Here is a 17,369-nt window from a genome sequence, read left to right on the forward strand (position 1 = left end):
GTCCAAATAATCTATTGTTACTGAATCAGGACTCGTCTTTAGTCCAACATGTCTGATTTCATATTTATCTTCCATGTTATGAGTCTGTGCTGACATGAATATCTGTTATTTTCACACATGAACTCAGATTCATTTACAGTTAAGTTTTATTCTTTCTTCAGGTTGAAGAGCTGCAGTCTGTCAGAGATCAGCTGTTCTTCTCTGGCTTCAGCTCTGAGGTCAAACCCCTCTCATCTGAGAGAACTGGATCTGAGTAACAACGAGCTGCAGGACTCAGGAGTGAAGGAGCTGTGTGGTCTTCTACAGAGTCCAACCTGTCCACTGGAGACTCTGAGGTCAGTTCACTGACTGACTTTTGTAGATCTCATATCTATAACACAGCATTTATACACAGTTTATCTCATTTAATACTCATTGTATTATTTTATTTATAATTTTCTTTTCTTTTTTATCAACAACATACAGCAGCTTTGTAATCCAGTAAGTGCTAAATGCTAATACAGAGGTGTGTCTGTTGCATCTTCGTCCCCTCCCCTCTACATGTCCCTCCCCCTGAAAACAAAAAACATCTCATACACAACAAATAGAAACAAACAAACAAAACAATAGTAATAGTGACAATAATATCTCTAAATAAAAAGATGAACAAACAAAACAAAAGGATAAACAATAACAGGAAATGAAGTCAAATGTCAACTTTCACAAGAAAAACTTCAGGCAAAACAACAACAAATGATAATGAGCAAATGTCCATACAATCCAGTAAAGAGGAAGACATATATGTCAATCACAGCTGTCTCCATGTCAAATGTTTTACACCTTGGTTCAAACACAAATCAGTCACAGAAGGGTACACAGCTTTAGCGTCTTCATGTGTGCTAGAAATGGTTGCCACGTCTTATCCAATGTACCTGTTGAACCACCTAACGTCCACCTTATTTTCTCCAGATGTAAAAACTTCAGAAGTTCTGGAGTCCATAGCACATGAGTGGGAGAGGCCTCCTGCTTCCATTTCACAAGGAGAAGTCTCCGAGCAATTAGGGAGGCGAAAGCAATAGCATTGGAGTAATGTTTGGGAAGGAGAGCGTCTTCAGAAACTCCTCCAGAATTACAATCAAAGGGGGAGGGGTTAAATTGAGTCCAAACACCTCAGAGAATGTCTCAAATATAGATGTCCAATAATTGTGAAGATTTGGACAAGTCCAAAAAGTATGAATGAGGGAACCTGTGTCTGCCTTACATCTGTTGCATAAGGGCTCTAACCCTGGATCAATCTTTGCTCATGTTTCCTTTGACAAATGAAGCCATGTAGAACCTTCAATTGTAGGAGTCCATGTCTGTCACAGATGGAGGAAGAACGTACTCTATGAAGGACAGACTGCCACATGTCCTCTGTTATTGTGTTTAGAACAAGGTCCATCTGTTTGGAGATGTACTGGAGAAATCCTGCATCAGATAGCAGGAGAGGGTTAAGCCTCCATGAGTAAATAGAATTTTGATGAGGAAAGCTGAGCTCTAACACCAGAGGGCTATGATCAGATATTACAATACTATTATACGTGCATGCTTTTACCTGAGATAATCACTTTTTATCAACCAAAAAGTCATGGATGCACGAGTATGTTTGATGTACAGGAGAGAAGAACCAGTGTTGTCTGATGGATAAAGAAGTGGCCATGCGTCAACGACCCCATCGGTCTCCAGATACGACTGCAGAACCAGAGCAGACTTTGAGAGTGGTGACGGTCTTGTGGAAGAGCGGTCAAGTGTAGGGTCCATGATAGTATTCATGTCTCCCCAAGTAATAATGAGTGAGTGTTAATACCAGGTAATGAGTGAAGAACGTTTCTGAAAGAATCACTATCGTCCCAGTTGGGGGCGTATACATTAGCTAAGAGTAAAGGGCGTTAAATAAAGAGCCAGTTACAATTACATAACGGCCATTTGGGTCAGCTACTACATGGGAGACAATCAATGGAGCTGATTTATGAATCAAAATAGCAGTACCCCTAGCTTTACTGTTGAATTTAGACTGGAACATTTGTCCAACACAATCTTTCTTCATTTTCGGGTGATCTCTATTTTTAGCTGAGTTTGTTGAAGAAATGCAATGTTGACTTTAAGGTGTAAGAGATGAGAGAATACTTGATGACGTTTGATTGGATGGTTAAGTCCCCGAACATTCCAGCTGATTAGATTCATGTGGCAGCCGTTTCTCCCTGAAGTTGAGGGAGCAGGTGTTGCCATCAGAGTTTATGGAAGAAGAAAATGTGAAGGATCATTTTATACCTTTTGTGATGTATCTGAGTTAGCTGTGTAACTCTAGTCGACCTTAGTACGTTCAAACATGACCAAGTAAATACAGATAAAACCTTCAACACAAACAATGAACACATCAACCCCAACCTCCCCATTATCCTCAGTGTCATTCTCTAAAGAAAAACACAAGACTCCCAAAGCTTCCAAGCTTTTTCTGAGATCACACTCTTGGTCTCAGCCACTGTCTCTTTGATAGAAAAGTATTTGAGCTATAATCAGTCTATTAAACTAGTGATTCAATTATCTGATAGAGAATCAACATAAGGTAGAACCCCCCCCCCCCTTTGTTTTTAATAAACAATCCAATAAAATAAAATATATTAGATAAAGAAAATACCTGCAAATGTACTTAATGGGCCGTCACAACATAAAGAGAGAGAGAGAGAGTCACAGGTTTGGATCATGGCCATAGCCGGAGATCATTAACATATTATGCATAGACTATATAGTGGTAACGTAAACCCCCGGACCGCCCGGGGAATGTAAACGAGCGTACCCTAGCGGAGTTTGCCCTTTGACCTCATGACGTCATTTGTTGTCAAGTGAAGCTATGCCCGAACGCTTCATTTAATACTCATTGAACATAATTCCTCTTCAGACATAACTTGGATCCATTCATTCATTAATCTGGGACATTTTAAATATTCAGCTACTTGTTAAAACTCATCTGTGTTTAGTTCTGGATTTCATAAACTGATCTGCAGGACAGAGACCGGGTCCAAATAATCTATTGTTACTGAATCAGGACTCGTCTTTAGTCCAACATGTCTGATTTCATATTTATCTTCCATGTTATGAGTCTGTGCTGACATGAATATCTGTTATTTTCACACATGAACTCAGATTCATTTACAGTTAAGTTTTATTCTTTCTTCAGGTTGAGTCTCTGCAGTCTGTCAGAGATCAGCTGTTCTTCTCTGGCTTCAGCTCTGAGGTCAAACCCCTCTCATCTGAGAGAACTGGATCTGAGTAACAACGAGCTGCAGGACTCAGGAGTGAAGGAGCTGTGTGGTCTTCTACAGAGTCCAACCTGTCCACTGGAGACTCTGAGGTCAGTTCACTGACTGACTTTTGTAGATCTCATATCTATAACACAGCATTTATACACAGTTCATCTCATTTAATACTCATTGTATTATTTTTTTAATAATCTTATTTTCTTTTTTATCAACAACATACAGCAGCTTTGTAATCCAGTAAGTGCTAAATGCTAATACAGAGGTGTGTCTGATGCATCTTCGTCCCCTCCCCTCTACATGTCCCTCCCCCCGAAAACAAAAAACATCTCATACACAACAAATAGAAACAAACAAACAAACAAAACAATAGTAATAGTGACAATAATATCTGTAAATAAAAAGATGAACAAACAAAACAAAAGGATAAACAATAACATGAAATGAAGTCAAATGTCAACTTTCACAAGAAAAACTTCAGGCAAAACAACAACAAATGATAATGAGCAAATGTCCATACAATCCAGTAAAGAGGAAGACATATATGTCAATCACAGCTGTCTCCATGTCAAATGTTTTACACCTTGGTTCAAACACAAATCAGTCACAGAAGGGTACACAGCTTTAGCGTCTTCATGTGTGCTAGAAATGGTTGCCATGTCTTATCCAATGTACCTGTTGAACCACCTAACGTCCACCTTATTTTCTCCAGATGTAAAACTTCAGAAGTTCTGTGGTCCATAGCACATGAGTGGGAGAGGCCTCCTGCTTCCATTTCACAAGGAGAAGTCTCTGAGCAATTAGGGAGGCGAAAGCAATAGCATTGGAGTAATGTTTGGGAAGGAGAGCGTCTTCAGAAACTCCTCCAGAAATTGCAATCAAAGGGGGAGGGGTTAAATTGAGTCCAAACACCTCAGAGAATGTCTCAAATATAGACGTCCAATAATTGTGAAGATTTGGACAAGTCCAAAAAGTATGAATGAGGGAACCTGTGTCTGCCTTACATCTGTTGCATAAGGGCTCTAACCCTGGATCAATCTTTGCTCATGTTTCCTTTGACAAATGAAGCCATGTAGAACCTTCAATTGTAGGAGTCCATGTCTGGCACAGATGGAGGAAGAACGTACTCTATGAAGGACAGACTGCCACATGTCCTCTGTTATTGTGTTTAGAACAAGGTCCATCTGTTTGGAGATGTACTGGAGAAATCCTTCATCAGATAGCAGGAGAGGGTTAAGCCTCCATGAGTAAATAGAATTTTGATGAGGAAAGCTGAGCTCTAACACCAGAGGGCTATGATCAGATATTACAATACTATTATACGTGCATGCTTTTACCTGAGATAATCACTTTTTATCAACCAAAAAGTCATGGATGCACGAGTATGTTTGATGTACAGGAGAGAAAAACCAGTGTTGTCTGATGGATAAAGAAGTGGCCGTGCGTCAACGACCCCATCGGTCTCCAGATACGACTGCAGAACCAGAGCAGACTTTGAGAGTGGTGACGGTCTTGTGGAAGAGCGGTCAAGTGTAGGGTCCATGATAGTATTCATGTCTCCCCAAGTAATAATGAGTGAGTGTTAATACCAGGTAATGAGTGAAGAACGTTTCTGAAAGAATCACTATCGTCCCAGTTGGGGGCGTATACATTAGCTAAGAGTAAAGGGCGTTAAATAAAGAGCCAGTTACAATTACATAACGGCCATTTGGGTCAGCTACTACATGGGAGACAATCAATGGAGCTGATTTATGAATCAAAATAGCAGTACCCCTAGCTTTACTGTTGAATTTAGACTGGAACATTTGTCCAACACAATCTTTCTTCATTTTCGGGTGATCTCTATTTTTAGCTGAGTTTGTTGAAGAAATGCAATGTTGACTTTAAGGTGTAAGAGATGAGAGAATACTTGATGACGTTTGATTGGATGGTTAAGTCCCCGAACATTCCAGCTGATTAGATTCATGTGGCAGCCGTTTCTCCCTGAAGTTGAGGGAGCAGGTGTTGCCATCAGAGTTTATGGAAGAAGAAAATGTGAAGGATCATTTTATACCTTTTGTGATGTATCTGAGTTAGCTGTGTAACTCTAGTCGACCTTAGTACGTTCAAACATGACCAAGTGAATACAGATAAAACCTTCAACACAAACAATGAACACATCAACCCCAACCTCCCCATTATCCTCAGTGTCATTCTCTAAAGAAAAACACAAGACTCCCAAAGCTTCCAAGCTTTTTCTGAGATCACACTCTTGGTCTCAGCCACTGTCTCTTTGATAGAAAAGTATTTGAGCTATAATCAGTCTATTAAACTAGTGATTCAATTATCTGATAGAGAATCAACATAAGGTAGAGCCCCCCCCCCTTTGTTTTTAATAAACAATCCAATAAAATAAAATATATTAGATAAAGAAAATACCTGCAAATGTACTTAATGGGCCGTCACAACATAAAGAGAGAGAGAGAGAGAGAGTCACAGGTTTGGATCATGGCCATAGCCGGAGATCATTGACATATTATGCATAGACTATATAGTGGTAACGTAAACCCCCGGACCGCCCGGGGAATGTAAACGAGCGTACCCTAGCGGAGTTTGCCCTTTGACCTCATGACGTCATTTGTTGTCAAGTGAAGCTATGCCCGAACGCTTCATTTAATACTCATTGAACATAATTCCTCTTCAGACATAACTTGGATCCATTCATTCATTAATCTGGGACATTTTAAATATTCAGCTACTTGTTAAAACTCATCTGTGTTTAGTTCTGGATTTCATAAACTGATCTGCAGGACAGAGACCGGGTCCAAATAATCTATTGTTACTGAATCAGGACTCGTCTTTAGTCCAACATGTCTGATTTCATATTTATCTTCCATGTTATGAGTCTGTGCTGACATGAATATCTGTTATTTTCACACATGAACTCAGATTCATTTACAGTTAAGTTTTATTCTTTCTTCAGGTTGAAGGACTGCAGACTGTCAGAGATCAGCTGTTCTTCTCTGGCTTCAGCTCTGAGGTCAAACCCCTCTCATCTGAGAGAACTGGATCTGAGCTTCAATGAGCTGCAGGACTCAGGAGTGAAGGAGCTGTGTGGTCTTCTACAGAGTCCAACCTGTCGACTGGAGACTCTGAGGTCAGGTCCTTAAATCCTTGAATGTTCACTTTTCTAAAGTTCTTTCTTATTTGGTCATTTATTTAAATTGAACTGTCTCAGTTCTGCTCTGCTCACTGTCCCTCAGTCATCTGTCCCTCACCCAGCCTGTCAGTCACGTCCACCTCATCAGCCCAACTCCATTCATAAAGTGTCAGTGAGTAACATGTGGACAGAGGCCGAGCACTCGTCCTCCTCAGGTTCTCAACAATGAGACACGTTCTTATTGAAGCACGTTGGACAGTTGATGAGTATAGAACCAAACAGGAAGTGACTGTCAGGAGCCATCTCTACTTTAAACAGTGTTTAATGACACAAACCTACTCAGTGACCAAACACACAGAGAAGAAGGTGATGAATGAAACAATGGTCCAACATGTCTGATGTGATATTTATCTTCAGGTCACAGACTGGACTGAGGTCAGCAGCATGTTGAGAGTCTGTGTTGACATGATGACGATCCACAATAACAGGAGACACATTCAAATATTCACATTTCTTTATCCAGGTTGAGTCTCCGTGTCCAAATAATCTATTGTTACTGAATCAGGACTCGTCTTTAGTCCAACATGTCTGATTTCATATTTATCTTCCATGTTATGAGTCTGTGCTGACATGAATATCTGTTATTTTCACACATGAACTCAGATTCATTTACAGTTAAGTTTTATTCTTTCTTCAGGTTGAGGAGCTGCAGACTGTCAGAGATCAGCTGTTCTTCTCTGGCTTCAGCTCTGAGGTCAAACCCCTCTCATCTGAGAGAACTGGATCTGAGCTTCAACGAGCTGCAGGACTCAGGAGTGAAGGAGCTGTGTGGTCTTCTACAGAGTCCAACCTGTCCACTGGAGACTCTGAGGTCAGTAGATGGTTGGAGTCAGTCCACGCTGCTTTCATCAGTATTTTACTAAACACAGTCAGTATCACAGTGAAGATCCAGGGTCTGGACCAGAAGCAGGATTTGTGGTTATCAGGTTGACTTCAGGTTTAGTTTTTTCAGTCCTACGAAGCTCGTTCACTTCTCATCAGGGTAAATCACCATGGTAACTGATGATGGACGGCTAACATGCTCCGGAGCAGGTGAAGTTGGAGATCAACCTGTTTAAAAGCTCCGCCCACTGAGCAAAGTAACTACACTGTTGTGTGGACATGTTGAAGTGTCTTCGTAGTTCAGGCCTCAGTGTTTCCTCAGTGAAGCTGTGAGAGGACAACGATGACAGACTTCAGGATTGGACAGAAACACAGAGAGACAACAGTCGGCCAATCAGACGAGCCAGAAGCCGGTTGTGATCATTTGATTGATGTGAAGACGACAGTTGTTGCTGTTTTCATGTGAACAGGAAGTGAAGCTGGACCACAGCTGACAGCCTCACATGATGAGCAGAGACGTCTTCATCTGATCTGAGACACTTTGTTCTCTCACTTCATCAGTGAACAACTGATCAGTTGGCTCTTTGTCACAGCTCTGAGATCAGTGTGACTGAAGCCTCAGAGAAGCATCATCACCATGGTAACCATGAGCTGTCTCTACAGAGCAGAAGCTCTGCTGAGGTCCATCTGTCTCATCTGTCCATCTGTCCATCTGTCTCATCTGTCCATCTGTCTCATCTGTCCATCTGTCTCATCTGTCCACTGACAGTTTGTCAGAAGCACATGTTCATCAACACACAGTGAAACATGTCTTCACCTGTAACAGCAGGAAATCCACCTCTCAATTGTCCACTCTGCACTTTCACATGCAGAGGAAACACACGTGATGGTCAAAGTGTGTGCAGCTCTTAGCGTGTTCATTCCAACACGTGAACATGAAGCAGAGAGGAAGCTGCTCCACCTCTGAACAGGACTGAAGTCCCTGCTGCTCTTTATACTGGATGTGCTGCATCACTGACTCACAGCTGATGAAGTGAGTCTCTGTAAACACTGATGTCTTCTTCTCTCAACAGATGGAGACTGTGATCTTTGTAAAGGTGAGTGTGAAGAGGACAGTGTGAAGAGGACAGTGTGAAGAGGACAGTGTGTGTGGACGGAGGCTGAGCTGTGTCCTGATGATCCAGAGGCTGAAGCAGCAGCAGCTTGTGTGTAGTCTCCAATTCACCCAACCCCTCATCTGCATGTGTTTGGACTGTGAGATGAAGCCGGAGCACCTGGAGAAAACACGGGGAGAACATGCAAACTGCACACAGAGACACCGCATCTGAACCGGGATTCAAACCACGAACCTTCTTGCCCCAAAATCTTGTCCCTCGTTATGGATTGTGTTTATTCACACGAAGAATGTGTTTATTGAAATGACACCCAGCAGAATATATAAACCCTCGATACAGAGTCACATCTAGTGTATCTAAGTCTGTCTTTATCATTGTCCACCTTTGTCCCTCAGTATATGTCCATGTGTGTATAACCACATCCTGTCTGTTTGCTTCAAGTTCCTGGATTCACATCACACGTTGATTTAGTTGGACACAAAGTGAAACCCATTTAAATCACTTTGAGTCAGACACATGAATTTCATCGTATGAATTCAGTTTGCTGTAGTTTGAGTTTGGAAAATGCTTCAGGTGCAAACCTCCTTTTTTCTTCAATGTCTGTTTGTGGCTCTGCGTGTTTGTTTGATTTACAAATGACATGAATCAGTGTTACATGAAAGGGTTTTACAACGAGGACCAAACAGGTTCTGATAAAGATCAGAGGAGAACCAACATGATCCAGAATCAAAGACACTCAGTTCCAGCTGCTAAATGCAGAAGAACAGCTGGGACAACATCTGGGGTTGTGTCTCTGTGGAAGTTACAGCGCCCCCTGTTGGCATCTGGTAAAATATATATTACGTGACCGCGATAAAATATCGGGTGAATGAAAAAAATAATTCAGAGCCACGAGATCTGAATCTGTTGTTTACTAAAGACGAGGGGACGTGAAGTGAAGAAGCCTCTTGATGAGAAACCTTTGAATCCCAGGATGTGGTGTCTGTCTGCACTGTCTCTGAGGACACACACTGAGGACACACTGTCTCTGAGGACACACACTGTCTGCACGGACTCTGAGGACACACACTGAGGACACACACTGTCTCTGAGGACACACACTGAGGACACACACTGTCTCTGAGGACACACACTGTCTCTGAGGACACACACTGAGGACACACACTGTCTCTGAGGACACACACTAACTCTGAGGACACACACTGTCTCTGAGGACACACACTGTCTGCACGGACTCTGAGGACATGTAGTATAATTTTTGGCCATTAAACCATGTCACTTATGAATGTCACTGTATACCTTTAAGAATCTGCACTACAAACTAAGGTGTGATTGAAACATGATTTACTACTGATTACAATAAGTTTGTGAATGTAATTACGAATCAAACCATATATTCTGTGTGTAACAAGCAGTATTAGGTGATTGTATAACTTGTGTGAAGAAATATTAATCTTTTTAAAAAGACAAACTGACCGAATTGTAACATAATGGTGTCAAATGTAAGCACAATATCTTTTAAAAAATACTAAGCTGATTAAGCAAAAGATAATGGTGTCAAGAATAAGCAAAGTTAGTGTAAGATCCCAACATGCCCAGTGGAAATTTCCAGAGCTAGAAAATTGACCAATGACCTACTGACACGTGTGGCCCCGAAATGATGATAACCAATGAAAAGCTGACAGGTTTGGTCTCTAAAGGGTTTATAAGACAACACCACACTACTGTTAGGCAGAGTTCTTCTCTGGTGAAGCTCCGGCTCGCTACTGAATGCTCTCTGGTTTTTTGTCGACAATAAACTCTGCTGCTTTTTATTCGACTGAAATTTTGGACTTTTGGACCACGAGTGAAACTTAGTTTTCATCACAACAGACACACTAACTCTGAGGACACACTGTCTCTGAGGACACACACTAAGGACATACACTGTCTCTGAGGACACACACTGAGGACACACTAACTCTGAGGACACACACTGTCTCTGAGGACACACACTAAGGACACACACTGTCTCTGAGGACACACACTGAGGACACACACTGTCTCTGAGGACACACACTGAGGACACACACTGTCTCTGAGGACACACACTAAGGACACACACTGTCTCTGAGGACACACACTGAGGACACACACTAACTCTGAGGACACACACTGTCTCTGAGGACACATACTGAGGACACACACTGTCTCTGAGGACACACACTGTCTCTGAGGACACCCACTAACTCTGAGGACACACACTGTCTCTAGTTTCAGGTCTTCTTCAAAACAGCTGATGATCATTTGGTCAATTAGGATCATGAGGCGACAGGTGGGCGTGTCCTCGAGTTCTCAGTCAGGCTCCACCCCCTGCTCAAATATGGTTACTCCTGTTTTCAAAAAATCAAGATGGCGCTGAACGAGATGTTTGACGTGAGGCTTCAGAGCTGCAGCTCACAAACCGAAGGTGACGTCACGGTGGTTTGATTCTTGGCTGCGTCTGATATTTGATATTTTAGAGCTTGGAGCAAATGTTCCCAGGTTTTTACCAGCTGATTTCAAATCACACTGAACAACTTCAACGGAGAGAGTTCATCTTTAGTCCATGGACAGGGGTCGCCAGCCTTTTTGAGACGGAGCTACTTCATGGGAACTGAGTCATACGAAGGGCTGCCAGTTTGATAGTTATATATTATTATTAATGATAAATGATTCTCATCTGTGTGAAGACGCTGATCACGTTCATGATTTCTCACAGTAATTATCAACATTGACTTAACAAGGTGGGAAACAGATGATATCAGGGTTCAACACTTTATTTCTATGAATCTCAGCAAGTGTTTACATTTTCAGACGATCACTTCTTCAACATTTCATCAGACAAATGTTCCATTTTCACGAGCCACCGACCGACCGTTAACAAATCATAGTCAGGAGTCAACTTCAGAATGAGAATAAACATTTGACAGAATCAAAAATAAATCATTCAATGAATTAGAAACGCATATCAAATCTAAGACGCAGCTCACTGGTGAGTTGTGTTATTTTCAGAACAGGCCTGCGGGCGACTCATGTGGTCCTTGGGGGCGACCTGGTGCCCACGGGCACCGTGTTGGTGACCCCTGGTGTAGGGTATAGGTTCGTTTGACACACACACTCACTGTAAACATACATGTGCAAAGGAGATTTCCCACAGCACGACCTCTGAGGTTTACGAGGCTCCCTGGGATCATTGTAACGTGTGTGTGTGTGTGTGTGTGTGTGTGTGTGCAGTATGTTTACATGCAAATGTCTACATACAATCATCCCATGATATTTTCCTCCATGAGCAGATTCATGTGATTTCCTCATGTTCTCAGTGAACATGTGTAAACACATTGGCTGCTTTGACTGTAGCAGCTGGTTTGTGTAGCAGTTGTGTGTTGTTGGTTACTACGGTTACCACTGTAGGATGTGTGATGTGTGCACCATGAGTTTTCTCTCTTTATTGTATATTTAGTTATTTTGGATTTATTGTGAATGTGGATGAAATGTGCGTTGACTCGAACGCTCTCCTGTTGCCGTGCAGATGATGGGAAGGTGGTGAAGGCGGTGTCGGTCATCAAACACAACTGGGACACAGAGGAGCTCATTCTGGAGGAGCTGACCGTCTTCCAGGTGACGTAGAGTTTCAATACTGCTTCTGATCCAGGAACCAAAAGAACTCGAGCTTTCACAGGAAGCTTCGTGTTTTTTTACCCACTGTGTGAAGTTTCTCACAGTCTCTCCAGCCCCCGACCCAAGAAATACTGGAGCAAGAGGTTGGAAGCATATAAAGTACGGAGATTTGAGCTGGTTCCATTACGCTGCTGCCACTAAACTGTGAGAAAGAAAATCAGAAGGCTGACGACGTTTTCATGGTTTTATCTTTTAACAGAACTACTTCTTAGGATGAAACATGTTCGTCCGTATCATTTTTCACTTTGATTTGATTTGTGGAAATCATTTCACTGCTCTTCTTCGTTCTCTGTGAATCCTGACACACACACACACACACACACACACACACACACACACGCAGGACTTTATTCCTAAAACCCAAGTTTGTTGTAATGTCTCTCACTGCTCATCTTCCAGCTCTGCACCCTGTGATGTTCTGTGTGTGCGTGTAGTTTTTCAGTGGAACGTGTTCATCTGGACAAACTCCCCAAAAGAGAAACAAGCAGATATCAGGACGCATATTTCCCAAGATCCTCTGTGTTTACAAACGGACCAGGAAGACGAGCAGAGAGATGACAAAAATAGGAAAAGCACATTTTTGTGTGTTTCTGTTTTTAAACAGATGAAGAAGATGAGGAGGAAGAACAAGGAGAGGATGAAAGAAAAGGGAAAGAGAATCAAAACACTGTGCAGGTGAAGGGAAGGAAGGACGAGAACAAACAAACAGGAAACCAGGCGTTCGTTGTTTACCAACAACTGAGACAGGAACTGAGTCATTTCTGGGTGTAAAGAGCCGGAGGTGACCGTACAGCTGCAGGAGCAACTGACAGGTTGTTTGGATCCTGACTGGATTTCAGGTCGGAGGCTGTAGTCGGTCGGTCTGTGGGCTTTGAGTTTCCTTCATCCACCCCTCGGCTCATTCAGAGCGGTCGAGGGTCACTGACTCTCCTCTGTGAGGCCATGAAATGAGTCAGTGGTCCAGAAAAATGGAGCTCGGGGGTAATTTATCCACCTGATGGAGAGAGAGACTCATTAGATTTCTGACCTCAGAGCGAGGCCGCAGCATTTAACGTTCACCTCAACCTCTGCACGGCTGAAATATCAGTTCAGGTAAAGATCAGTCACCGTTTCTGTGTCGGTCACATGAGCCTCCACTCCTCCTTTTATTTTCCAGCTTTGTCTTCAGACTGTGTGGTTTGTTGCGACTGAATGAACGAAGCTCAGTGAAGAACTATTTCAAACGGCGTCTTTAAGGCTCCTGAGGTCGTTAGAAAACTGAGACACACAAACATTGAACACCAGGCTGTGAAGAAGACGAGGGAGAAGAGGAGTTTTCATGTTCAGTGTGATCAACTTGAATTTCTAAAATGAAATGTGACACAATCTGGTATCAAATGCATAGAAATGTGTCTGTTAATAAATCTACGTGGATTCGTTCGGCTCATCGTAAACAGCTGTAGATGCACGTTGGTATAAACGTGTGTTTTTGTGTGAAGCAACAGAAACATTCATCCATTTTTCTTTTTATTCCACAGAGTCCGACTCCCATCCTGAGCATGAAGCTGTCGACCAAGAGGGTGCGTCCTCTGACTTTTGTTTACATGCACGGAAACCATCTGATGCGAACATTTCTCGTACAAGTTTCAGCAAAAGTCGCGCGTGCTTAGGACGACACCAATCTGACATTGGGGGATGGGGAAAGAATAAGAAACCCAATAGGATCCTTGCAGCCGTCACTGCTCAGGCTCTAATTAGTCCAGTAAATGTTGTGTTCAAAGTTGTGTTGTTTAGTTGAGACTTGTGTTGTTGTTACAACAGTATAATGAACTCTCAATAAAATCAATCTCTCTCTGTGTCGTCCGTCTCGACCACAGCAACAGCTGTACGTGTCCGGCGAGCTCAGCGTGGCCCAGCTGGGGCTCCAGAGGTGCGAGCTGTACGGGACGGACTGTGCTAAGTGTTGTCTGGCCAGAGACCCCTACTGCTCCTGGGATGGACAGACCTGCTCCAGGTTCTTCCCCACCAGCAAGAGGTAGAGAGGGACAGAGGGGTAATGAGGACACCACACATTCATAACAGTTACCACATGTACATCACACTTTCCCCTGGTTTGGTGTTAGGCGGGCACGGAGACAGGATGTGAAGTATGGAGACCCCTGGAGTCAGTGCCCAGTCACAGAGGACGGTGAGTTTGATATGAAGTCTCTTTATATCAGAGGATCTGAGAGGAGGATTTCCTCCATCGATCATGTGTTTAAAGTGACGCAGCGATGGAACGCAGAACCACGGTGGTCTTCGCTGTTCGTCCACATAAGAGATCGGCATAAATCCACAGCTGTGTTTGATTCTCACGTCTGGATCCATCCAGAAGCTCCAGCTCCTCCTGTGTTCAGTCTGAGCAGGGTCTTCAGTTTGTCCTGTGTTTATACTGGAAATGTACTTGAAGGTAAATTACAATGTCTCTCATTAGAGCTCGCACCTTCGCCAAAGCCTCATGGTCCCTTCAAATATATAAATGTGTTAGTGCTGATTTATTGCATCAAGATCCAAACTGATCTCCTACAATACGATGCACAGAGGGAAAGAAGGACCTGCTAAAATATTGACGTTTTATCATTTCAGCCTTGATGCTTTTTCATGTCTGATTTTGAAGTTTAATGTTCAGCTTTGTTCTAAAGTCACAGTTTGATCAACATAATTACTGTACTAAATATATAGTATATAGAAAGTATAAAATATGTATATAAATATACAAATATTTGACCTTTTTTAACTACCTTCAAAAATAGTATCACAGATAGTAAATTCTATTTACTACTGAATGCAACAGGAACACACTGAATATTTAAACAGTTCATTTTGTACAATAATTAATTCAGCAAGAACATTTTCCTAATGTTTGATTATTTGTCCAAAACCAAAGTTTCAACTGTTGCACGATAACAAACCAATAAAGTTTCTACAGATTTAAAATACCTTCTTGAATATTCTCTGCTGCAGGTAGACATGGGGCGCACTCTAGGGGCCGTTCTGTGTAACTGCAGTTTTCTCCGCTTCAACACAGTGGCAGTAAAGATTATTGAAGTTAAAGAAATGATGAAGTGGTTGACATCTCAGAAATGTTTCTTTAGTTTCTCTTCCTGTTTAGAATGTGTGTTCCTCCTTTTTTCCATTCACACAAATCACATGGTGAATATTTCCCCTGATCTGTGTTTCTCTTCTTTCTCCTCGTCAGACTCTGACGCTGTGGAAGAGAAGTCGGTGTACGGCGTGGAGGGAAACTCCACCTTCCTGGAGTGTGTTCCTTGGTCACCTCCGGCCGAGCTCAGGTGGACGGTGCAGCGGCACACGGGCAGCTCGCAGCAAACTGAGGACAGAGTGAGTCTGAATCAGTCAACATCTGCTGGAGACGTATCAGAGGAGAAGACATGATGAGATTCAGTTTATACACACAAACACATTTTGTCACCATGAAACCTGCTGCTTCTCTCTCTCTCTCTCAGCTTCCTCACAGCGATGCAGCCGCTCTCTCCACATGAAGCGTGGTTTGCTGGTTCAACGCCTGGAGCTGGCTGACGCAGGCGTCTACACCTGCAGCAGCCATGAGCACTCCTACAGCCAGGTCCTGGCCCGATACCGCGTTCACATCATCCCCAACCACAGCCTCCACCCAGCTGCCCGACACCAGCAGAGCCACGGCCCCAACCACGGGAAGACTGGCCCGGTGGGGGGAGCCCTACCTGTGTTCCTGGGCCAGTCCGGGGCCTCTCACCCGCCGTCGTCTCTGCCGGGACTTGGGAACTCGTGGCCGCCGCAGCACCGGAGCTACAAGGACCTGCACATGGTGGGGACCAAGAGTCTGAGCGTGGACGAGTACTGTGAGCAGCTGTGGTACCGAGAGAAGCGCCGGCAGCAGAAGCTCCGCACTCTGAAGCTGAAACAGGAGAGCAGGAAAGCTCGGGTGAGGAGGAACAACCCTCCTGAGGTTCCTCTCTAGTCGGCTGCAGGACAAAGACTCTGGACAACAGCTCCTGTGAACTCAGAGGACAAGAACGCTTTGTTTTTGAGCAAATCATTCCAATGGGTAAAAAATCATTAAAGACCGAGTGTCATGAAAACAAGAGAGTAGTATTTACCTCACCTGAATATCCGACACCACAGAAAACATGGAAAGAGCAGTGTAGAAAGGTTCTTTGTCTCTGAACTCATGTCGTCATTATGGTTTGGAACACAGAGCAGCTGAAACCTGACGTCATCAGGCGTCTGATTCATAGACTGTAAATAAAGTTTGGTGAAGCGTCTCCACTTTCTCCCTCCATCCAGAAATAAAGCTGAAACATCTCACGTAGGAACACTACCACCTCACGATGCTGACGTCATGAAGAGTCTGAGTCTCATTAGGGGATGGAGCCGTGGTATCCAGGTCTAACCCGTACACCTATCAGTCAGTCTCAGCTGTCAATCATGACGTCTCCGCCTCTTTTTATATCATCAAATAAACGGATTCAAACCAAACGGATCAGAAACACTTCAGTGAGACAAGAACGACCTGAAATCACAGAAACATCTTTGACAAACATTTATCTAACGTCTATTCTAACTTTTTTAGTTTGGTCCATGTCCCGTCTGCTAATGTGGAGGAGGACCTATACCGCAGCCAGCCACCAGGGGGCAATTGAGAGGATTTGGCTTCACGTTAGGGAGCTGCCATGTCGTCCATCTTTATCTACAGCCTCTGCTCTGAATCATGAATCAGCTCCAAGGTTCCAAGACTGTTCGGTGTGAGACTTGTTTCCTCGTGGATCCTTGTTGACGGTTTAAAAGACAGATTCTGTGTTAAATGTTTTATTATTAGTTCAAAGAACAGATTTGACAAAGAGACGAGCGGCCTCAATTATTTACTAACAACGCTTTGATGCTTTTAATGCAAAGTTTAATTAGAAGACTCAAGTTTACCTGAATCTCTCTCTCTCTCTCTCTCTCACACACACACACACAGATATGTAGAATGACAGAAGACTTCATAGTAAAAGTATTTGCCCAGTTTACTGCCACATGTAAACTTGTATTTTTCTACATGTATTTATGTATTGCTGATCTACACTGATGGGATCTAGACCTCATACTTATGACAGTGGGTGGATTAAAGGCCTGAGTGGAAACGCACACGTGAAATGGACCTCGCTTGAAAATACCTTGTATGTACATCTTATCAGTTCTGCCCTGTAGCTAATAATTATTACTCACGACGATGAATATTAAAGAACTCTATTTTTG

General features: G+C 43.0%; 3 protein-coding genes across 6 annotated transcripts in view; all 3 read left to right on the forward strand.

Moving 5' to 3' along the window:
* LOC138405623 (NACHT, LRR and PYD domains-containing protein 5-like) overlaps nucleotides 1-17,369 on the forward strand; it is a 224,199-nt gene that overhangs the window by 179,539 nt on the left and 27,291 nt on the right. Inside the window, exons 19-21 of the mRNA XM_069515397.1 lie at nucleotides 162-335; nucleotides 3,197-3,370; nucleotides 6,238-6,411. Coding sequence (XP_069371498.1) covers nucleotides 162-335; nucleotides 3,197-3,370; nucleotides 6,238-6,411 — 522 coding nt within the window. The remainder of the gene's footprint in view (nucleotides 1-161; nucleotides 336-3,196; nucleotides 3,371-6,237; nucleotides 6,412-17,369) is intronic.
* Nucleotides 10,663-17,369, forward strand: part of LOC138405830 (semaphorin-3D-like) — a 6,919-nt gene continuing 212 nt past the window's right edge. Inside the window, exons 1-7 of one of the 4 annotated variants that reach the window (XM_069515802.1) lie at nucleotides 10,663-10,860; nucleotides 11,962-12,050; nucleotides 13,628-13,669; nucleotides 13,967-14,124; nucleotides 14,213-14,538; nucleotides 15,328-15,470; nucleotides 15,596-17,369. The exon at nucleotides 15,596-17,369 is cut by the window's right edge and continues 212 nt beyond it. In XM_069515802.1, the coding sequence (XP_069371903.1) occupies nucleotides 10,803-10,860; nucleotides 11,962-12,050; nucleotides 13,628-13,669; nucleotides 13,967-14,124; nucleotides 14,213-14,538; nucleotides 15,328-15,470; nucleotides 15,596-15,631 (852 nt within the window). In that variant the 5' untranslated portion in view covers nucleotides 10,663-10,802 and the 3' untranslated portion in view covers nucleotides 15,632-17,369. The other 3 variants (XM_069515813.1, XM_069515798.1, XM_069515808.1) reach the window with 3 other exon arrangements.
* Nucleotides 15,640-17,369, forward strand: part of LOC138405539 (semaphorin-3D-like) — a gene marked incomplete at its 5' end in the record, with an annotated part of 1,942 nt that continues 212 nt past the window's right edge. Inside the window, one exon of the mRNA XM_069514729.1 lies at nucleotides 15,640-17,369. This exon is cut by the window's right edge and continues 212 nt beyond it. Within this exon, the coding sequence (XP_069370830.1) occupies nucleotides 15,640-16,089 (450 nt within the window).

Source organism: Paralichthys olivaceus, chromosome 2 (genome assembly GCF_024713975.1).
Source record: "Paralichthys olivaceus isolate ysfri-2021 chromosome 2, ASM2471397v2, whole genome shotgun sequence".
NCBI classification, from domain to species: Eukaryota; Metazoa; Chordata; class Actinopteri; order Pleuronectiformes; family Paralichthyidae; genus Paralichthys; species Paralichthys olivaceus.